Genomic DNA, 24,843 nt, shown 5'->3' on the forward strand with positions numbered 1-24,843 from the left:
CTAGCAATATTTTCCTTTCTAAAATGTTAGCAAGGAAATTATGTATGTATTAAAAAATTGTGAAATGTGATTTTTTAAAGAAAGGAAAATACTTTATTCATCAAATATAAATTGATGTGTATATAGGTCACAGATACTATATAAATATTGAGATATGGCTAGAGGGGGTGTTTTCTTTGTTATCATGTTTTCATTATAAAAATTTCCTTTTGTTTTAAGACTCAGCTTCAAAAATTAGTTTAAACAATATCCTTTTTAAATCACAGCACCCAAAATAATATAGAAACACCAAGAGATAATGGGATTTTAAAATCATTGTATGATATACATGAAAGAGACAATATCAGTAAATGAATTGACATATGTATTTATTGCACAAATTTCCCCTGAAATTGGGAATGGTTATTATAATACAAGTGCACAGTTGAGAATTATATACAAAACAAGAAACAATCAGTATGTACATTTGACCCAGTATTTTACACAAACCACTATCTAAATAATTTAGATAAAACAGAAAATTGTCATAAAACACCAGAACAGAGAAAAGTATGCAATGTGTAAAATCCGGGTTTTATTCACTTTTTGTATTGAGTATCCCAGTGTTTGTTGATTGGAACAAAAATAAATCTGTTTCAGTACATGTTTAGTGCACTTAACATTTTCATCTCTAAAATTAAGACATCTTCATAAAGGAGGAGAATATTTAAAAATCAAAAAAGATTATATACAAAAAGAAAAAAAATTAAGTCAATAATACTATATGTTAAAGATCCCTTTTTCATTTGTTGTTACAACAAACAGGTTTCTGTAAGTACCATGTTTCATATGTACCATAAAATTACTGACAGGCTTTAAAAAATCTTTTCCACATTCATCAAAGTGGTCACATTGCAAGCAAAAAAGGAAGTATCTGACATTCTTCAATAAGCAAAAAATTTTATCTCTTCAGTCTTTGGTAAGGAAAGACTTAGGACTAGGTAATAGTATTTTTAGAGAGTTCAGTTACTATATTTAGATATTTAAGGGGACCAAGAAATTCTTTGAAGGATTGAAAGCCTTTATCTCCAGCAAAACTTCCCTTTTCAAGGAGTAGTAGAAAAAATGGGGGCCAACCATTTCTTACTTCAATATCAAATTTCCCAAGCACTCAAAATTCCTGAGAGCCAATGCATATGGATAGGTTCATTTTTCTTATGAATTCAGAAACAAACCTTATCTATTTGGTGTGTCTTTTAGTGGTATAATAAAAACTGTCACCAAAAGAAGGAAAATATGTACCAAATCCACATTTGCATTTCTTTTCCATATTCTGAATTCCAGCAAAATAGTTTTTGTCCAGTCAAAATTACCAACATGCAATGAGGAAAAGAATTCAGTTAATAGATGTCATAAGAAAAGGAGCCAAAAGGAAAAAAAAAATTTGCTCCAATGTCATTTTAGCAACTATGATATCCAAGGGTTCTCAAATTCAAAAGGAGAGGGTTTCCAGTCATAGTATCTAGGTAAGTACCTAGTCTAGCAATCAGTTATGCACTCTAATTGTCATCAAAACAGATTATTTTCTTAGTTCAACTGAATATCTCTATTATACATAAAAGATCCAAGGCAAAGTGTGCTAAATAAACTTAAGATAAAAGCACTTTGCCAACCACAACAATACCATATTTTTCGAATTAGAAAGCAAGATGGATATGAAAAGCATGAATGGACTCATTAAATGACAACTGATGTGGTGAACCAGGATGACTCGTTTGTTTAAATAAGCACTTAACTATAGTGAATCTTGTAGAGAAAAACAGAAACTAGCTTCATCCACAACTCTGACAATGCTTAGGTTAGACAAGCAAAGAAAAGACTGCAATGTAGTATTCAATTAAACTGAGGTAGTAGAGCATGTTGGAAATTTTATCCACCCATCTACTCTATTTACATTACATACAAGAATTTGGTTCCATATTAGCTTTTCTTATACTTAACACATCTACAATATATACAGAAACATGACAATTGAATAATTGAAATCTTGGGAAATCCAGAATGACTAAGAGCAGTGGATGAGTACCATTATAATAGAATAGAAATTAAAATATTGAAAGAGAAAATCTTTTTCACCTGAGCATTTTTAAAAGATTACAACTTTACTTTTGCCAATGCTTTGGTGTATTTGATCTTTCTTCCTACCATTTTCTCACTATTTGTGGATTTAGATAAGCAGAAAGAGCCTTTACTTACCAACAAAATAAAATGGTATTGTTATATATTCTTGCTATTTGGAAACTCATACTCTTAAGTCTTAAATGAAAAATGTTGGCATCACCTCTTTTTTAAAGCGTAAAACAAAAGTATCACTGTAAAACAAGATGCCAACTTTACCAACAATTAAAATTGGTTAAAACACAAGAAATAAAGGTTGCATTTGCCAATTTTCTTTTCTTCCCTCAGCTCTTTTAGGAAACCAAGAGATGTTTATATGTACATTTGTGCATATGATATACACAGATCCATATGTTTTTCTGAGTTCTATGTCATAAACAAATATTTTGAGAACAGCTATTCTCCATAAAGAAAATTCACAAGATGCTTCAAATCGGTGTACCACAAGAATTTAGATTTAAAAATGAACTTTTGACATGTGTGCTAGTGAATAATAGCAATGAATTACAAGACAGCTGCTTCACCCTCATATTTCAATCTGTTTAAGTTGTAGACACATTGCAGTTATCATCTGATATCTATACTTTTTAATCTGTACTTTTTAACAGACTCCTTTTTTTCCTATTATTTAATTCCGTTTCATGTTCAATTTTTAAAACAAATAAGTAAGTCAAAAAAGTCATAAGATGCTTGCAGAAGTCCCAGTCAGCTCCATCAGTGGATCAGTCACTTTTGATATCTCAGGAAGAAGTTGGTACAAGTATATAACTTGTGCCTGCCTCCTTTGCTTCTGCTTAACTTTATTAATATCTTAGCTTGCAGACATTTCAAAGGAGTATCTGGGCAACATATGGAGAGTGAGTACTTGCTACAGCTGCCAGAAGAGGAAGATCACTGGATTCAATCCTAAAACAAAGAAAAAATATTATAGTTTCCCCTTAAAATCCAAGAATAATGCTGTATTATTTTGTTATACTCTATGTACAGGAGTACTGTATACATATATACATGTATGTATGTATGTATGTATGGTAGCTAGGTGGAGCAATGGATAGAGGACAGCCCTCAAGTCAGGAGGACTTGAGTTCAAATCTGGTTTCATACAATTAATACTTCCTGGCTGTGTGACCCTGGGCAAGTCACTTAACCCCAATTGCCTCAGCAAAAGAATTAGTTGGGTCTACTGTATACATCTATACACATGATGAAAAAACTGCATTCAACAAACTGACTCAGAAATTGTCTACAAACCATAATACTTCTGAACTGAGACCTGATGTATTAGGATAAGAAATAGTATATTGTAAGAGATATCAGGATCTCAGACTATGAAAATATGTTAACAAAAAGGGAAATGAAATCAGAGGGACGACAGAATTAGAAGGATAAAACAATTTGGTGATAATTGATCATTGACTTCTAGTTTATTCATTTTGAAGTCTAAGAAACCATTTTTGTTTTGAATTCTGCAAGTAAAAATCTTCTAGAAGCCTAACACATGTACTTCAGCATAAGGAATGGACAGAAGTATGTGTCTGTGGCAAAAAATGATCTCTTATGAAACCTCAGAAAGTAAAATGTTATTCTTGAAGCTATTTATTAATTCCTAATCATGTTTTCAACCTAGAATGAAGACAAGAGGGCCACTGACTTTCAGGGCAGCTGAGGCCATTAGGCATATAACTTTACATTCTAGACCAGGGGTCCTCAAACTTTTTAAATAGCGGGCCAGTTCACTGTCCCTCAGACTGTTGGGGCTGGACTATAGTAAAAACAAAAATTTGTTTTGTGGGCCTTTAAATAAAGAAACTTCATAGCCCTGGGTGAGGGGGATAAATGTCCTCAGCTGCCGCATCTGGCCCACGGGCCATAGTTTGAGGACCTCTGATCTAGGCAATAAGGCTTACTGATCCCAAAGCATAATATTCAAGTATGGTTAAAAACAACTCCATAGAAAAAAAAGAAAGTGGTAGGGACTTTCCTACAATAAAGTTCAGAGCAATAAAGTTCAGAGAGAATGATTAATCAAACAAGGATTCAGCTATATATTGAACTGAACACATGGAAAAGTAGTATAACAGAGCAGATGGAGAGTTGCTCTTAGAAGCAAGAAAAGCCTTAATTCATGTCTTACCTCTGACACATAATGGCTGTTTGACACTAGCTAAATAAGCACTCAACCTTTCAACGCTCTCTAGGCAACTCTCTGAGACCACCCTTTACATGTAGGGTGCTGATCGGCATTGAAGTTAGCCATTTCCTCATCTGTCATTCCCTGTATCAATGAAAGATCAAGTCCAGGTCCTATCCCTATCTAAGCACTTTTCTTGAAAGTCAGTAAAGTACATAGAGAAGGAAGTTTCAGAATCAAGGCGTCTGACACATACTGCCTGAGTAACAGGTCATTTCACCATTCAGTGCCTCCAAGTTGTAGCTCATTTTCAGATCAGCATTGCTAAGGCAAGTAAGAATTCCCTAAATCAAAGAAATAAAAGGTCCTGACTACTCTCCAATTACTGCACTACTTTCCTCCCCCAATTAAAGTGCTTATCTTACCGACAAATAAAAAATTCTTCCTAAGAAGAAATGAAGGCAAAAAGCAAACCTACTAAGTCAGTGTTGAACTCTGTGAACATACCCTAGCACCAGTCCCAGCTCCTTGACATGGACTCGCATCTGTCCCTTCAGATACTCAGATAGCATTTTGCTTTTGAAGTAGAGTTCCTGCAGCCGATCTTCCAAGTGCATGACGCACTATAATTATATTCAAAGAGAAAGAGTAAACAAAGCATGAAAAAAATTTCCAAACTCTTATATCTAGCAAACTCAAAAATGTCATTATTAATGCTAAGTATACTTACAAAATTTGGAGACAAGTTATGCTTGTAAAGCTGTAGAGTGGAATGAAGCAAATTGGAGACAAGACTAGAAACTAAAACTTCCTTTCCCAGCTTATTATCTGTTATTCGTCTCTGGCTACTGGCTACTTGTACAGTCCATTTATCCATGTCTGCAATAATACAAACAGCTTCTGCTATGGGTTCATCCAACACTGGATGCTAGAAATAAACAAAAATTCATAAAAAGATAAGACACCCCATAATGATTATAGTGAAATGAATGGAAGAGAAACTCCATAGAAAAAGAAATCAGCTATATTCATTCAGCTACTATTAAAGGATCTTTACACTAAAAAAAGGTTTCTTCAATAGTGGTTTCATGTGCTAAATTTTCTGACAAGTCTATTATAAAAAGTCTTTATGGGATCTTTCAATAATTCCATCCTTTAATCAAAAGTACACAGGAAATTTTAAAAATTTAACTTTCACTGTTAAATAGAAAATAATGATGGTTCTCTGTAAAGCCACTATATGAAAGCATATTTGATATCATGAAAATACAACAAAATAAAAGATGACTAATAACAAAGACAACCAAAATCCTTTGGGACAAATACTCCAAATTAACTGCTTTGCTAGGAAGGCACTATATTTAAGACCAAGAAGAAATGCATCTTTCCTACATTCTCTAGAAATCCCTTCATGAAGGCTGCTGACAGCATGTTCTGGCACATTTTCAGCAACAGGACTCATTCAAGACAAAAATAATAGTAGTGGAGATTTTGGATATTTTTACAATGATATTAAATTTTTATTATGTGATCTTCTGGACATTTAAAAAAAACCTGAGTTTTAATGTACTACAGTTTATTTATTTCAACTTAACGGGGGCAAATACCTGGGTATGGTGTGTGAGAGAAAAACTGAGAATAAATACATAAGTGAGAATAAATTTTGATGTAAACTTCCCTGTGATCTAGAATTCCTACATTTTTAATGGAAACAGAAGGATAAATATTATTAAAATATCCCAATGAAATAAGAGATTTTCACCAGACAGAACATCTCCAGGAAAAAGCTGAGAACCTTGATAAATTAATTCACTAAACCTCTTAGAAACTGATACCCAAAACAAAAAATATCAATATTATAATTACATATGATCTGTTTTTGTGAAACATAATTTTGTTTTAATATGATTAACTGTTTAAAAATTATCCTCAAAGTTTAATATTTAAAAGATATGTAGTTAATATTTTAAAAATGTCAAATTCCAGAAAAGACATTTCTGATAAGCAGAAGCAAATTGATTCTGGATAAATAATGACTTAGACCAAGAAAAGAAATTAAGTGTGGAGAAACAAATTTATACTAAAAGCCTAAATTCTCAAGTTTTAATTCAAAACTTTGAGCCATGTAGGAATATTTATATGTAATAAAAATTTCTTTCCTCACACCAGTGTTGCCCTCAATCTTTTTTCAAAGTACTTCCTAATAACTTTTGAATATAGTCTTAAGCACATGACTGTGTATTCAATTAAAAAAAGATCTAATTTAATTTACCAAAAGAATATGTAGTAGGCTGTGCTACTTTGAAAATGGTATCTGAATGTTAAATTTATTTAGGAACCAGAAGAGGGAGCTCTCTATCAAACTTTTGTTTATTGTTATTGCAAAAAACAGAGTGCTAAAAGACTAACATTATTATTCATGGTACAAGGAAGAATTCTTTTCTTCTGAAGAAAATTTTGATCCACTAAGTTTTTCTGAAGAGATTCCATAAGTTTTATTAAGCCAGCACCGGGGATGAATTAGTATCAGAAGTGTCAAACTCACAAGTCCATGGCTGGAAAAGGATCCAAACTAAGATGTAACTGAAAAATGTTTAACAAAATAAACAAAAATACAATACAATATGGATAATGGCAATCTGTGGTTTTCTAAGCCAACATGAAACCCATAGGGATCTGTTTTTATTTGCATTTGACATTACTGCTTTCAAAATTTTTCCTTTACTACTAAGACTAGCCCAGTAGAAAGAACACAACAAATTTTTGAATGATATGACTGATTAAATTACTTTAAGGATTAAAACATACCAATAACATTTAAACATCCTAGCACAGATTTGTATATATACATTTTTTAAGGTATATCATTGTGCATTAAAAATAGTTCTGGACTTAGCAAAAGGGTTTCTGCCCTTTTTCAGTGTTGTTCTTTTCTTAAAGTAGAATAGAAGACAATTAGTAATCTTTAATCTGTAACCAAAAGTCCAGTTTTCTGGTGAATAATTGGTAAAATCTAGCCCATTCATTCTCATTCTCTTATTAACTTTGCTAGCCAGTTTTTCTCCATTCAAATTTTACTGCATATCTAAAAAGTTCATAATTTCAAATATTCTATAGAAATCTCACCTGAGGTAAAACCTTTCACATAATTTTTGCTTCTGTTGGATAATATGACTGAAAAATAACATTTGCTTTATTTACATATTCATATTTTGAATATAATATGTTACCTGCACAGCATGGGACAGGTCTGACACTAAACACTGCCGAAGTTTCTCATCATTTCCTATTCCTTGCAAAACAAAATCAGGTACATAAGATGAACAGTAGCTACCTAGCAAGGACCTTCCAAAATTGGCAATGCTGGGCTTGACAGAGCTCACTTCAATTAATTTTGACCTGAAAGAAAGGTCCAAAACAGGCATGTCTAATTAGGAATACATTACATACATTTTACAATTAAACAAAAACGAAAGTTTTACTTAGTACTTGTTTTCTAACACTATCAATTTTCCATTGTCTGTGTGTATGTATGTCGGGGTGTGTGTGTGTGTTCATTAAAGCAAAATAATCACCACTTTCCAAATATAATGTATGAACTCACAATAGCCATAAGGGAAAAGAGTTCAGACTGCTTTAATATATAATTGGCAAACATTAATACGAGTCTCAATGAATATAGTAATAGCAACTTACATACGTATAGTAGTATTTAAGGTTTGAAAGAATGTCTTACATTCATTATCTCCATTTGATCTTCACAATTATAGTAAAAGTGTTACTACATCCCTTTGTATTAGATAAAAGATTCAAAGAAGTCCCATGGATGATAAAAAGGCAGAGCCAAAATTCAAACCCAGATTTCTGTCTTAAATCCACTGCTCTTTCCATTGTTTCATACTGTCCCACACAAACTTCACTTTATTGGCAGTTGTCACACATTTCTAACATACTCAATTGAATGGAATGGCCAATATCAGGAAGCTAAAAATTCAGACTTCGAACAGCTGCTTGGTTCTCTTTCCAATCTTTGTTTTGTCTCTGACCTGAAGCAGCCTTTTTAGCTGCTGGTCTCAGTCACACCTATTTTTAGTCATAAACCAACAATCTCCTTCCTGGCAGGTTGAGAGGCAGTGGGGAAAGTACTAGATAGATCTAGACCTGAAGTTAAGTTCCGGCTCTGCCTCTTCACCTATGTGAATGAGCCTCAATTACTCTATCTTTAAAATGGGGCCTAAAAATACCCCAACCCACCTAATATCATAGCATTGTTTTGAGAAAAATGTTTTGTAAACTGTAAAAGTTCTATAAAAATACTAAATGTTTCATGATCATCTACTTCATTCTCTAGTCATATTCTTGTTCTATTCAGTGATTCTTAATGCATAATAAGCTCGGTACAATGCTATTTCCTTACTCTGCCACTCCCAAGAAGCTTTTTTTAGGGGGACAAAAGAGTCAGATTTTAAGAGCTGCTTCCCATGAATGACTTTACAACACTTGCAAGGAGAATATGTTCTAGATATTTCTCACTCCATAAATACCTGCAGCTAAAAGCTTTTAGATGACATGACCTCATTCTTTTCAAGAGAAGACATTATGCATATCTGCATAGGATTTTGACATTAAAGGTTCCTCACTTACCCAGGAAAGGGTATTTCATCCTCTTCTGCCCAGTCTTCTCGATCTCCTCCAAAATAGTTACTACTCTGTCTGGTCATATCATGACCAGCATCTTCACTCTCACTGTCACCAAGAGCACTATCTGAACTTTCATTTCTTGGAATGTCCCATTCAGTTCCTACAGCAATTTTTCTCTCTGAGTTCTCTTTGTCCCCATGGGGGACATGAATAGACTTTGTATCTCTTTGCTCCTGCTTAGGAAAGCAGGTTTTACATGAATCCTGGTGCACAGATTCCATAAATGCACAAAATTCACTTGGTTGTTTGTTATTCTTGGTACACAGTCTTTTAGAAAAATCTAACATATTGCTCTGGTGTTCTAAAATATCTGTGCTTGTTTTAACTGGAACATCATCAATAGTCCTGGTTTCAATTGAGTCATCATTAAAATATTCATCAAATAAGCTCATGTTTTCCAGATTTGAATGACTCCAATTTGGAAGTGCACTGGCAACTCTGGGAAATACTTCATGTACTCCAGGATCCCTGATTTGGTCCTCAACCACAAGCTTAGAATCATGATGCTCAACAACAGTTATCCTTTTTTCCTTTGTTGGTTTGATGTGATGCCTTATGATCTGATCTACAACGGCCTGACTTCTGATTTCTGTGTCTGAATCAGGTGACATGGAATCGCCAATTAGGAATGTGACCTTTGTCTGTGAAGCATCACAAGAAAATGTGGTAGGCATGAGCTTATCTGGAGGTTTCTTTTCCACAGCTATGCCTGTTGATCTCATCCCTTTGCTTGACTGACTGTCTGAGTCCAATGATTCCTCACTTCTCCAGGTTTCTATTGCTGGCTCTAGTCCTGAGTCTGCCAACACACATTTGTCTACTGGAGCAGATCCTGTGCAAACTACAGTCTCTAACTTGGTGTCAAGGCAAGTTCGCAATTTATCTCTGCACTGCTTAATGTCAACAGCATTTTCTTGGCAGCTAGAAGGAGGAATTATCCTGCACTCATCTGAAGAAGTTTCCAGCAGCTGCTGAGAAGTGCCTTGAACATTTCTCTCTTGTTGTGAAACACTCTCTACATTTTGTACAACAAATGGACATTTGCAATATTTACAGTCACAATGTGGAGTTCCCGTTTCTTCTGAATCTCTAAAGGGTAAACTGCTTTTGTTTCTGTGCATTGTAATAAGCACATATTCAGATTCCTCGACTTCCCCTTTTTCTAAGGTTGTGGTAATAATCGTTCCTGACATGACTATGGCTTCATCTTCTCCATTTTCTAATAGATGAGTCTCTTGAAGTTCAGAGCATCTTATGAAATAGGTAAGAAAATAAAGCAGTCTCTGGACCATGTCTTGTCTTTTGCCAACTACTACCGTCCTTGCTAATCTTACTGGAGAGCCAATTGCACCATATAAGTCTCCTGCAATGAAAGAAACAGTTAATAAAAATTCCTCTATTTTCACAGTATGCCTATAGCAGTGTCAGCACAGTACTTAAGTCAAACTTTTGACTTTTCATTTAGCAGAAGCTTTTAAAAATAGCAAATGAGAGGTTCTCTATGCTGGCACACAGCATAAACCAAAATTTAGCAAACTGGTCTTAATTACATGGAGAAGACCAAGGATGACAGAGCCCTGGAAGATAAGCCACACAGCTGCTTCGACTCTAAAGTAACAAAAAAGGTAAGAATGAAGCTAATTCCCTTTATCTGGTTGGCTTACAATCTCTCAAGATTTTCATTGACTCATAAATTCCTATCTCTACTTCCTATCTTTTTCATGAGAGCAGGTCCCTGACAAACAGAAAGCTACAGGTCCTCATTTTTCCTCCCAGTGTAGTCACTCTACAATCATAGGGCTCTTACCTAGTTCCTCATGTTTGAATGGGGCAGAGATAGGAAGGCATGTTAATTAAAGAGGTAGAAATGAAAGGTGGCAACTGAAGTTCAGATAGTTTGGCTCTTTTAAGTTTTGGTTCCATGATAAATCTAGGTAAGCATGAAAATCATACTACTAAAGTAAATAAGTAGAGCATTTGGGCCTCTTGATCAGCTTTCCACAGTTGTGTTGCATAGGTAACATAGATCATATTAGACTACAGACTACATTAAAAAAAAAAAAAGACACAATACTATGCATTTAATTCTGGCATATAAGGTTTCTGCAAGTTAACATATTTGAAAAGGAAAAGGACCCTTACTGGAATAAAATGAAATGTATTGGTGAATGTCTTGATTAGCATTCTCTCTTCTTTTTTGTGGGTTTTCTGGCTTTTGCATATTTATAAATTACTTTGCTAAAATGATGAAAATACCTTTTTTTTCCTTTTACTAATGAAAATGCCGGATTTTAAAAAGAAGGCAGACAAACACAATTATATGGATGAAAGACAGTAAGATATTTTGCAGCTATATTCACTAAAGAGAGCACCTTGAGAAAGCCTTCATTAGAGCACTGAGTCCTTTGAGACCACCACCCTCTGATGATTACCTACAATTATCAGTGAATGTTTTACTTCCTCCCTCTCTATTCTTACCCTTTTATGTGGCCATCTAGCCAGCTCAGGCTTTCAAGTTGAGTTACTAAATAGACAATAGAGACAGCTACTAAAGTTTCATGTCACAAGCATGTCAAGGGATCAATGTAAGTTATTTTAAGAATTTATAACAGAAAAAATACACACATGTATACATACACATATATCTAATATACACATATAAACATAGACAGACCTCTCTATCCCTCTATTTTAAATGCCTACCAAATAAGAGGCACTGTGGGGGGATACACGGGATAATAGTTGATAGAACCAAAACGGGGCAGTAGCAGCAAGGAACTTAAAGCGTTTTTCCTTTAAGGGAGGAGGGGGGGACAGATGGAAAAGGGTAGAGAGAAGGATGCAGACTTAGAATAGCGCTTTTATTTTGTTATTAATGTTTCGGAGATGTCTACCCCAAGCTCTAGTTCCCTTATTTTCAATTCCACATAAATATCTTTATTTGGACTCAAATGATTAAGAAACCATTCTTAAAAAAGAATTTAAGAAAATTCAACATGTGCCAAACTCCCTGCCACAAACCTTACTTTTTCTACTAACAACCCTATTTCTATTGATGCCATCACTCTTCTAAAACTTTAAAGTCACATTTAACTCTTTCCTCTTTCTAACTACAAATCACTTACCACTTTGTGATTCTAAATCTTCACTGCCCCTTGCATTCATCTCTTTCCTCTTCATTCACAGTACCACCACCTTAATTCAAATCCTTATTACTTTCTCCCACCATCTACAAAAATTTTCTTCCTAATGTATATGTCTTATCTTGCTCAAAAACCTTTATTCCATTTTTTATAGGATAAAATACAAACTTCATACCTCACCCTTCATAATCTGCCCCCTAATCTAGTATGCAGTACAGCAGAAAGAAGAGTGCATCTGGAGCTAAAAGACTTGGATCAGGACTCTGCTACTTGCTAGCTGTATAATCTAGACAAATTAGTATAATAACTAGATTTTTTTAATCTATAAAATGAAGGATCTATTCCTTTCTGGTTTTAAAGCATGACTATTTCTCTACTCTCAGTTCACACCAGTCCACTTCTGACATTCCACAATAAGCCAAACTGAACTAACTGTTCCCTGATACCACTTCCCATATCTATGCATTTGTGTAAACCATCTGCCATGTTTGTAATGCATTTGTACCTCCTATCTTTCTGTTGAAATCTTTTTTCTTTTCTCTTCCAAGGCTCAGTTTAAGAGCTATCTTCTCAATGAAACACTTCCCTGATTCCTATCACATTCTACCTTATATAAGAAGGTATACAAGTCACATGTACAGGTCATATCCTTTCTATTAGAAAGCAGGTACTATGCCTTTTTTTGGTTTTGTTTTTACATGCCCACTATGTAACACAATGCTTTGCACACTATAAAAACAATATAAATGTTGAGTCAAATGTTTCTACTATGAAATGACCAAAAAAATGTACATATACTTATGACATTGTATCAAGATTCTCTGAAGACATACCTAATTGTGCCCACAATGGGTTATAGGGATGAGTCTTTGCCAGCATGTCCACACTCTGGGAGGAATGTTTTTCTAAAAATATTTTTATAGGTGGTTGTCCATTAGGCATGACTGTTGGGACCCAGGCAAGATGATTGGTCAAAACAGCTGTAAGGAGAGCTGGTAAGAATCTGAAAGGCAACATCATTATATTAATCTCTATCCTTCAAACATATGATAATGGAATGTAAAATAATGGTTGTAAAGAAAGGATTATCAATAAAGATCATACAGAATTAGCTACCTCAGAGATCCTTCAAATACAATAGTCCTGTTAAAGATTACCTTAAAATATATTATGGGGATGCAACTATTTTCAAGAAATATTGAAATACAGAGTATCTTTAGGATAAAATATATTCTATTGAGCTTTGAAGCCCTTTACAACCTGGCCCAAATGTTCTTTCCAACTTCAATGTATATTGTTCTTTCTATCATTCTATGTGATCCACCAAAGTGGCCTTTTCTCTATTCCTCACATACAACATTGCGTTTTCTATTTCTGTACTTTTACAATGGGCTGAACTACATATCTAGATGTACTCCCTTTTTATCTTTATCTCCACCTTTTCAAAGAAGGCTGTGCTTCTTTTAAAAAAACAGCACAAACTCAATTTCCTACCTGAAGCCTTTTCTGTGAGTCTCTGTAAATGCCTGTCGTTTAAGTTCTTTGTGTTTAACTATGCCATATTTATTCATCTCTATGTTGTACATACTGACATAGGTACTTGTCTCATATATCAGAATGTAAGTTCCTTGTAAGGATTGTGTTTCATTTTTTTGTATTTGCATACCCAGAAACTGGGACAGCATTTGGCATACAGCAGATGTTTAATACATTTTTACTGATTAATTCTGCTACTTTTAATTAATTTTGCTAATGAGTATGGCTATATTGTGCTGCTGAGTTGGTCTGTCAGTTTACCTACCTTGGGGAGGAAATGACATCCATGAAATGTTAGGTGCCAAAAGAGTTAAATAATTGCTACTTAGTGAAGAATAGGTATGTTATACTTGCTTCTATTCTTTAAAAATAAAAAAACTCTTCCACCTCCACCTTGTTCAGGGTAGCCTGCACCATGGGCTTGGGTGACTTTTTTCTGAGGGTGGAGGAAGAGGAGGTTCTTCAGTGTCTTTGCTTTCTCTACACAGGATAGAGAAGTAGATAAATGGTACTTTTAGAGACAGATAACTCAGATCTAAAATAACATTTAATGTTGCTGTATCATTTAGTTGTGTCCAACTCCATGGAACACACTGTCCATAGGATTTTTTTTTTTTTTGAGGTGGGGGGGAAGACATTTGAATGGTTTGCCATTTCCTTCTCTGGTGGATTAAGGCAAACAGAGATTAAGTGGTTTGCCCAAGCTAGTAAGTATCTGAGGCTGTATTTGAACTCAGGTCTTCCTGACTCCAAGTCCAATGGTCTATCCTAATAAATTAGAAGTTTATATCTTTATTATTTAAGACTCAGAAGTGTTTAAATCCAACTTTATCATCTCTGGTAGGATGAATAAATATTGCTTCCAAACAAATACATCAAATATGGTGCTAATGGATTTCTTTACTTTTTGGGGGGTGGGGTGGGGTGGGGTAAGTGAGAGAAGCAATGTGTTTTCTTTCACTCAAGATAATAGATAAAATCATAGAAAAAAATGATTTCTTTTCATTTTAATGCTTTTATAAGCCAGTTAATCCAACTTCACATTATACCTAAAATACATGTTTATGGTCAAGTGATTTTGAAAGTACACTGAGTATGCAGTGTTATTAAATGTTATTAAAGACAAACATATGCCTTATTCAGAAAGTAAAGATTTCTTTTAGCAAATCTTTTGTAGGCTTAAAGTTTAAAATGTATGATGAAGGGAATCACTGCTGAAGATAAGGTGCTAAGGGAAATGTGATAATGAAAAATCAAATTGATTCTAATTCCCTTTTGTAATTGATACTGTTCTGTATCACCACCAACAGGTTGTAAATGTACCTAGGACACATTTTTTTGTTCTTTGTTCTAAAGTCTGAAATAAATATTAAATATTTATTTAATCAAATAAATTTATTTATTATTTGGGGGAGCTTGCATTGTGGAGAATTCAATTGTGAATTGCTATGGGTTTGTAGGACATATTGAAACAAATTTTATGAAAAAAATAGAATTGCAGTTTTTATTTAGAAACTTTCTGATGGGGATAAAACACTAGAAAAACTTGAGAAATACTTTTAACTCTAATTAAAATAACAGTTGATAGGAAAATTCTCATATTTACTGAAAAAAGATCATCCATTCAACTGAACATGTACTGTGATGCATGTTAATAAATGCCTTCCCATTATTATCGGTAATATTTATATTACACTCAGTAATAAGACATCTAATCATTAGTCATCTAAAGGACTATATGTTACATGAGATTACAGAAATCTTAAGAAAGGATTGAAGCAAGAGGAAGAAAATTTCATATTTTGGTTTAAAAAGAAACAGACAAAAGAAGGAAGGAAATATGCACATCATTTGGTCCAGAGAATAACAGGAAAAAAATTTATGGGTTAACTTTTTATTCCTTGGGTGAGTAGAAAACAATCCTTAAAAAGAAGTTGAAAATTAACAGATGTAATTATTGCAATAATAATCCCTCTTCTCCATAATTAGCATTTTACTCCAGAAAAAATAATTTCATGACTTTTTCTCAGGTGCTCAAATGACATTGTCATTAATGAATGAACTGTCTAATTAATGGAAATGTACTTTTCTGAGTTGCAAAATGATACAAACTATTTGAACAAAATCATTTCTTATACCTACAAAGGAGATATCATTTCTCAGCCATTCATTTAGGCTCTGGGATTTGTGAAAAGTATTAAAAAAGAAAGACTATATGAAAACAGAATATATTATATTTAGAACACAATCTTTGAATAAAACAGCTATTTTTACTTTTGTATTCCCTAGCACCTATTTATGCCTTTGCACATGATAAACACTTGAATTTTTGTTGAACTGGACATATCAGAAAGGTTCCAATCCCTAAGACCTAAGTAATTTTCTTGTTCTAATATTTTTCATGAATAATACTGTGGATAGAACTTGTGGTAATAGGTCTTATTTTTTTTGTGACCCCAAACAACAAAATTTATGGTAATATATGGAGAATTCTAATTTATTATATATACACTCTATTCTTCCATTCAAGTTCTACCCCATATTGTGGCATGGGAATGACTTCTTGAGGATTATACTAACTCTGATAGGTATGCTGTAAGAGTAAGAAATGTCTTAGATATAGGTTCAGAAATAAAATGAACGTCTTGGCCAAGTAACTGGCTAGCTAAATTTGAAGAGGCTACTCAGCAGACTGGCTGAAAGGTGATGAATTTTTTGGCCACAGGAACTCTCAAAGATCATCAGAGGCACAAACTAAACAAAATAAAAAGAAATTATATTAATCATAAAGATTATGTTTGATTTTCTTGTACTTTTATTACTCATATTTTACAGTCTTCATATCTGCTCAATAGTAAAATGTCGACTTCATTAAAAAGAGTTTTAATAGTTTAAAAAAACTGGACATCTTAACAAATAAATTGGGATGTTAGTTTAAAAAAAAGTCAATAAATGAATACATAAGTATTCTTAGGTTGAATATTTATGTTGAAAAAAAAAATTGGACATACTGGTTTTTGGAAGCATTTTCCATTAGAAAAGTGAATTCTTTCATGAAACGATGGCAAAGTTGATTCTTTTCAGAGATTCCAGACATCATTGTGAGCCAGACAGGTTCTCCAATCCGGGGCATTGTGTAAAGATTGCAAATTGTTGTTCTAAAAAAAAATTTTAGATAGAGAAATTAAAAATTCTTACAAATATATGTCCAAAAAAGACATTTTATTTTCTTGTATCTTAACTCCTAAAATATAAAACTATAATCTCACAAACTATAAATTCACTTCAAAAAATTTAAGAGATTAATCTTGCTTAGGTGTAGACCTCAAAATTATGTCTAATATTCCCTGTTCCTTCTTTCCCCATCCAATAATAATCTCTCTCTCCTTGTACCTCTGACAGTATTTTACAGCAGGCACTTAATCTCGAATTTCTCTGATCTCTCTACATTATATCCTTTGGTGAATTCCTCCTCTATTCACATGTCATTTTGGCACAGTTAACTTCCAAATTTATCTGATAAGCTTAATTTCACTCCTGAATTTCAATCCCATTATCTTAGTCATCTTGCAGTCCTGAAGATATTTCAAACTAAGAAAGATTTGTTAAATTTGTCATTTTTTTGCTCTGAACATTTCAGTGGCTCCCAAATACTCTTAGTGATTAAAATTCAAACACTACTGTATCTCAATACTCAAGTTGTCACGATCTGGTGCCACTCATTTTTTTTTCAGCCTTACCTGATAATATTTCCCTTCATCAATTCTATTATCCAGTTAAATTAGATTATACTTTATTCCTTTATAAGGTTTTTTTTTTTTTATATAAGATGCTTCTTGGTTCTATCTTCTACACAAATCTCTTCTTAATATACTCTGTTGATAATGCTTCTTTTACCATGATTTATCTTGTCTTACGTTTAATTATATAGATGTTCTCCACTAATGGTGCCAGAGAATGTCATATCCTTGACAGATCACTCTTTGGTCACTGTTTAGGTGACTCAGATTGAATGAAAATAGCAGTCATTTTTGCTTTGGCCAGAGGGCCTTCCCCTCCTAGATACATTTATTTAGATTTTTTTTTTTTTGGACTAGGTAAAAGAAGAGATTTTTTGCCTCAATAGCTATCTAGCTTTAATCACTGAATGGGTGGGCCCTCAGTCAAACTAAGATCTGTTGAAGACCTTAGTTTTAAAAGTTCCATTTCATTTAGAGCCATCTCCACTCATGTGGGTCTACAGCTTGCCACTGGACTCAGATGGCTCTGGAAGGGACAGTGAGGCAGGTGACCTGGCACAGCTATCTCTCACTTAAATCCAATTCTCTTGCATGTCAAGGGATCACCTTCGTGATGTCATGGGCCTCTTTGAGAATGAAGGACAAACATCAACAACAATAACATTCATCATGCCTAGGCCATAAGCATAATTGTTTTGAACATAATAGGTATTTAATGTATGTCTGCTGACTGAACTAAAAGTCAAGGATTGGTCTGTGGGCTAGAGTCTCAAGAAAGGACACAGAGGTGCCCTGAGGACATGTTTCAGAGAAAATGACTTGCATGTTTTGTATGAGTCTTGCCAAAATTTATTCCTCTAGGACACACAAACCTCAATATATGGTAAAGGAATTTCATTTTATTTTAAAATCTACTCTCTCCAATTTGGAACTATGCCCAAAGGGTTATCAAACCGCACATACCCTTTGATCCAGCAGTCTCACTACTGGGTCTGTAACTCAAAGAGATCATTAAAAAACGGGGAAAAGGATCTACATGTGCAAAAATGTTTGTAGCAACCCTTTTTGTAATGGCAAGGAACTGGAAACTGAATGGATGCCCATCAGCTGGAAAATGGCTGAATGAGTTATAGTATGTGAACATAATAGAATATTATTATTTCTATAAGAAATGATGAGTGGACTGATTTCAGTAAAGCCTGGAAAGACTTGAATGAACTGATGCTAAATGAAGTGAGCAGAACCAGGAGGATATTGTACATGGTAACAAGATTATATGATGATCAACTGTGATGGACTTGACTTTTTTCAACAACGAGGTAAGTCAAGGCAATTCCAATAGTCTTGTAATGGAAAGATCCATCCTCATTTAGAGAGAGAACCATGGAAACAATGTGGATCAAAGCACAGGATTTTCACTTTTTAGTTGCTGTTTGCTTGTTTTTTTTTTTTTTCCTTTTACCTTCTGACCCAATTTTTCTTGTGCAGCATGACAAATATGAAAATATGTTAAGAAGAATTACACAAGTTTAACTTAGATTGATTGTTGTCTACAGGAGAAGATAGAGGAGAGAAAGGGAGAAAAATTTGGAACACAAGATTTTGCAGAGGTGAATGTTCAAAATTATCTTTGCATGTATTTGGAAAAATAAAAAGTGAGTTTAAAAATAAAATAAAATCTACTGTCTTCCATTTCCATTTAGTCTTTATTTCTATCCAGAAGATAAGATGCTGCTTCTTATTGCCAAGGCTCTTTCTTTCACTTGTGCCCTTAATTTCTATCCCTTTCTATTTCTTCTGGTACTTAATCTATTAATCAAATTCTATTTTCTATATTTTATTGACAAAGATTCCTTTTCTTAAGACTCTTCCCATGCCTACTAATATGGCCAAATCTCTTTGCTCTAAAAACAAAACAAAAAAATAATTTCTCTTCAACCTTATTATCTCCTTAAATGTTGGTGCTCTATTTCCTCTTTTAATTGCTAATCTTTCCTTTTTTTTTCTTTATTATTTTTTAAGGTATTTATTTACCCTTGCTAGATCTACTGACTCACCAACTACTCACTTTTCAACCCTCTGCAATTTGGCTTCCAGCCAATTCTCTTCTGAAACTGCTCTCAACAATGATCCTTTAATTGTTAGGTCAAATGGCCATTTTTTAGTTCTCATTCTTCCTTGACCTTTTAACAGCCTCTGATATTGTTAAATTCTCTTTCTTTGATAGGGAGAGTTTCTGATAGGGAGGTCTGTGGTATTCCTCTTTCTAGTTTTCTTATTCATTTGAAAACTTAACTGTTTTTTACTGATTTATCTACTTTTCCTTCTCTCTTAAATGCAGGTGTGCCACAAAGGTACCTCTGACTTCTGCTCTTGCTATATTTTCTTTCCTTTTGGTGTGTGTGTGTGTGTGTGTGTGTGTGTGTGTGTGTGTGTGTGTGTATGCATTTGTGTGTGCTTGCTGGACAGCTTTATCTTATTGTCATTCTGGCACATAAAACTTAACATATTAAAAACGGAATTCATCACCTTCCTCCTAAAACCTATCCTTTATGCTGAATTTCTATTTCTACTAAAATCATGAAATAGTTTTTCAAGAACAAACTTTGATGTCATCTTGGCTTCTTTTCAATCTCTCAAGTCCCACATTTTAAAAAATCAGTTTTCAAGTCCTATTGAATCTATTTCCACACTGTATCTTCTAGGTATAATAATCTAAACATATTCTTCTTCAGTTATACTATCATCACTCAATATCAATTCATCATTATATCTTGTCTAGACTACTGTAATAGTCTCAACTGGTCTCTTCACCTCTAGTTTTTTTCTTTTTTTAATCCATCTTTTATGCAAAAGTAAAATTAATATTTTTAATTTACTACATGATTACTACCATTACTTCCCATAGCTCCCTTACTAACTATGGATTAAAAAACCCCTCAAATCCTTAGTTTGGCATTTAAGGCTTTTAACAGGTTCAACTAATAACCTTTCAGACTACTTTTGTTCATATATTTAGAATTATAGTGAAATTGCACTACTGACCATTCTCCCAACAATTCAGCTCCCAGAATAGGAATGCACCTCTCTCTCTCTCTCCTTGTTGAAACTTTTTCCTTCCTTCAATAATTAGCTCATGTACTATCTTTTACAAGAAGTGTTCTATGGTTTCTATTCCCCCAAATATTCAATCTTTTCCTAAAAATTTTCACAGAATATTTCTTTTTTGTATTTATTGCATTCTAAAATCATACAACTTTATATGCTGCACACCCCTGGATTTGATTGTAAGCTTCCTGAAGGTGGACACTCAAAGAGTACCTTTCATGTTTGCTGAACTGAGATGAATTAAAACAATAAGAGTCTATAAAAGTATATAGGATATTCAGTTAAGGGACCACACTTTCTAAAGCCTCAGAGAGAATAGTTTAAAAAATTAAGTATCATTTAAGGCAAGAGGTAAAAGTGCTATGTCTTTAGGCTTCACATTATGAGGTGCAGCCAACCACAAAGTTCGTAAGTAGACCCATATGCTCTATTACAACAATAAAATATGGCCAAATATTTGCCTCTGGTTAGCTAAGGAGAAAAAAATAAAACCTTGCTTCCATCTTAAACTCAAGATATTACAAACCATGTTTTTGTGGAGAGGAATAAATGAGTCTTGTGACATTATTTACTATTCTGGTAACTCTGGCTGCATCTGTAACTGATAGTGTTTCCTCCCAGCCAAGCAGATTCTCTTGGCAGCAAGCCAATAATCATGTGACTGCAAGTAAAGGGAACCCTCAATTCCAGATATGTAAATAATGGTCCTGAAACCAAGGGCAAAGATTTACTACTCTGCTGTTGTAAACAAGAAATAGAAACAGAATTAACTGGCTTGGATTCATTCTTTTAAGCAAATAAGGGGAATTCTAACTATTTCTGGAATGACATATTTCATCCTATTTCTACAAAGAAATTTTAAGTGAGACAAAAAGGACTGCAACATTTTGAAATAAAAACTCTGACTCTTCAGTTCACATCCTTTTCACATAAGATTAGAAGATTTATAAGTTCAGGAAAAGACATTGTGATTAAAGCATGAACAGGTTAAACTTTAAATGCATTAAGAATGATTTCCCTGCCTCAAAAATGCTACATTAATGAAAGACATAATTTGTAAGTCACTGCTAAGTCACATTAGAATGTCAAGTTGTTATATCACATTTTTGTTTCAAAATTTTAGCATATAAATTAATTTATGTGCAATTATATACAACAAAACTTCTATAAACTATCCAAATCACTGTAATTACATAGTTTTCAATGTTATCCCCATATTTTATGTGTGCTTTTTATGAGAGAATTGGTTTGACATGTGTCCATTTCAAATAAATGAATTTTATTTTTCAGATATAATCTGAATCAAAGGCAATAAATATCTTTTATTTTTATTTTTATACCTTTTTATTGACAACCCATGCCAGGGCAATTTTTTACAACATTATCCCTTGCACTCACTTCTGTTCCGACTTTTCCCCTCCCTCCTCCACCCCCTCCCCAGATGGCAAGCAGTCCTATACATGTTAAATATGTCACAGTATATCCTAGATACAAAATATGTGTGCAGAATTGAACAGTTCTCTTGTTGCACAGGAAGAATTGAATTCAGAAGGTAGAAATAACCCAGGAAGAAAAACAAAAATGCAAACAGTTTACATTCATTTCCCAGTGTTCTTTCTTTGGGTGTAGCTGCTTCTGTCCATCCTTGATCAACTGAAACTGAGTTAGATCTCTTTGTCAAAGAAATCCATTTCCATCAGAATACATCCTCATACAGTATCACTGTTGGAAGTATATAATGATCTCCTGGTTCTGCTCATTTCACTTAGCATCAGTTCATGTAAGTCTCTCCAAGCCTCTCTGTATTCATCCTGATGGTCATTTCTTACAGAACAACAATAGGCAATAAATATCTTTAACTAGGATAGATATCCTAAGAGAATTTGGGGAAACTTAAAATATCAAGAAAACTTATGCTCATGCCATTTATCTGTCAGACAAGCTGAAAATTCTGTGAGAATAGGCTTTACAAATGTGTAGGAACACTATTTTAGAAGCTCTATTTTAAAAGCATATGGTATCAAAGATGAATAAATAAATTAACAAAATTTAGGATTCCAATCAATTAAAAAGAGTTCTGGAATCATTGAATCTCTAAGTTGAAACAGATTTCAAAAGTCATCAAGTCCAACCCATATCCAAACAGGAATTCCCTCTAGAACATCCCTTTTCACTTTGAAGTAATAGAAAACTCAATACCTTTAAGAAAATAACCCACTCTGCTTCTGGAGAGCTCTCCTTGGATATTCCTCCATTGTTCTTTTTGTTGTTTGTCCTTCATTCTTGAAAGACAGCCATGATATCAGAGAAGTGATACCATGACATGCAAAATTCAGTATTTCCCCATACACATAGCAGAAATCTATTTCTCTGAAAATTCTACCTGCATGTTTGAAGTTTTCACCTCTAATTCTTTAGCTGTGTTCTCAGGAAAGTTAACAAAATGAAACATAAACACTGAGTGGATAACACACCTGTACCTACAGGATACAGGCTGTGCAAAATAAATGGCATAGAAATAACTTTTTATTAGGTGAAAGATGGGAAAGAAAAGAAAAAGAAAGATTATCTATATTATTTTACACCTCTCAAGAACTAGTCAGAATAGCTGTGTTTTTGTAGTTCTATTCTATTCTAGAATTCTATTCTAGAATTTTAGAATAGAATAGATTCTATTCTAAGTATTAAAATTATAGACTAAAGCATAAATGAACCACAATTAAAAGACAGCAATCATATAATCTTAAATTGGATTATTCCCAAAACCTTTTCTCAGTACCTAAAGAATATAATTATTTTAATATCTTGAGCCTAACAAATAAATATTTAATAGGAAGCCAAGTTACATTTTTTAAAAAAGGTAAAATAAAAAAAAATCAACATTTTACTTAATAAATTATGTAGAATTCATGACTTAGAACCACATAGAAAGCAGAAAAGAAGCTATTTGTAGACAAAGAAAGTATGTGAAGGAACAATGATTTTTGTCACCCCAGAGAAATTCAATGTTGAAACTCCATTCAGCTCAAACTCCTAAAACAGATCACAGATCTGCACTGTAATTCATCTGTTACTTAGAGGCTGCATGATGGGTTCTATAATAGTAAGTATTAGTGTGGGATTTAAACCCAATCCTTCTCGAATCTAAGCCTAGCACTCTAAGCACTATCTAACACTGCCTAACATAATACTATAAATGTTTTAGTATTAGAGATCAAATCTGATTTCAGGTTCTTTGACTCTAAATCATAGTCCTTCTATTGTACTATCTAACTGAAAGGAATTTTTATTCCATCCAAAAATTCTCTCATTATAGCCTCTTTTTATTAGGCTTAAAAAAACCCTTAACATTTTGAACTTCAAGAGACAAATTTCTGAATGAAATTCTTGAATTAAACTGAATTAAATTAAAAGAAATTAAATTGCACTTATTAAAAGTTTCTGTTAAACACTAAGGATACATAATAAATGTTGGGGGAAAAAACACAAAATGAAATACTTCATGCTTTTAAAAAAACTTATACATTCCTAGATATATACAACATGTACCCCAAGAAAATCAACTACAAAAACCAACTACAAAGTAGGAGAAAGAAGAGAGCACCACTGGGAGTAAAGGGAAAAATTAGAGAGAAGATGTGATACTTGAGTTGAGTTTCCTTATTTTTAAAATGAGGCTTCTGAGGTACATTCCAACTCTACTAATGATACTATCATTCTAAGAAAAGGATTCTGATAGGTAGAGATGAGAAAGGATTTCACTTCAGGCATAGATTGCCCTGGCATGGATTCTGTCAATAAAAAGGTATAAAAATAAAAATAAAAATAAAAGATATTTATTGCCTTTGATTCAGATTATATCCGAAAAATAAAATTCATTTATTTGAAATGGACACGTCAAACCAATTCTCTCATAAAAAGCACACATAAAATATGGGGATAACATTGAAAACTATGTGAAGACACAGAGAGGGGGAGAAGGTCTATTGAATTTATAAAACATAAACAAAAGTTTGGCTTGAATGAAGAATGCATTAAAGGGATTAATATGAAATTTTGTTGGAAAGCCAAATTGGAGCTAGAATACAGACCTTAAAATTTTTTAAAATTTTATCATTTCAAATTATATGGCCATTAAAATTTAATGATAACCAGCCTGGATAGAATGGTGTATATAAAAGAGGTATAGTGAGGTATGGTGAGACAGAGAGGAGAAACTAAAAAATTATGGGTTATGGATCTGGATAACTTGTGATAAAGAAGTCTAGGGGAGGATCAAGCTAACAGGAGTAAAAGGTAGTGAGTTCTAATTTGCACATGCTGAGAC

At 33.4% G+C, this 24,843-nt stretch overlaps 1 protein-coding gene across 2 annotated transcripts in view; it reads right to left on the reverse strand.

Annotated features, from left to right (window-relative positions):
* Nucleotides 1-347: 347 nt before the first annotated feature.
* FNIP1 (folliculin interacting protein 1) overlaps nucleotides 348-24,843 on the reverse strand; it is a 113,802-nt gene continuing 89,306 nt past the window's right edge. For both annotated transcript variants that reach the window (XM_031953088.1, XM_031953089.1), the window contains 7 exons: nucleotides 16,680-16,826; nucleotides 12,966-13,135; nucleotides 8,933-10,352; nucleotides 7,519-7,687; nucleotides 5,019-5,216; nucleotides 4,796-4,911; nucleotides 348-3,063 (listed from right to left, as the gene is read on the reverse strand). In XM_031953088.1, the coding sequence (XP_031808948.1) occupies nucleotides 2,985-3,063; nucleotides 4,796-4,911; nucleotides 5,019-5,216; nucleotides 7,519-7,687; nucleotides 8,933-10,352; nucleotides 12,966-13,135; nucleotides 16,680-16,826 (2,299 nt within the window). In that variant the 3' untranslated portion in view covers nucleotides 348-2,984. The remainder of the gene's footprint in view (nucleotides 3,064-4,795; nucleotides 4,912-5,018; nucleotides 5,217-7,518; nucleotides 7,688-8,932; nucleotides 10,353-12,965; nucleotides 13,136-16,679; nucleotides 16,827-24,843) is intronic.

This window comes from Sarcophilus harrisii, chromosome 2 (genome assembly GCF_902635505.1).
Source record: "Sarcophilus harrisii chromosome 2, mSarHar1.11, whole genome shotgun sequence".
Lineage (NCBI taxonomy): Eukaryota > Metazoa > Chordata > Mammalia > Dasyuromorphia > Dasyuridae > Sarcophilus > Sarcophilus harrisii.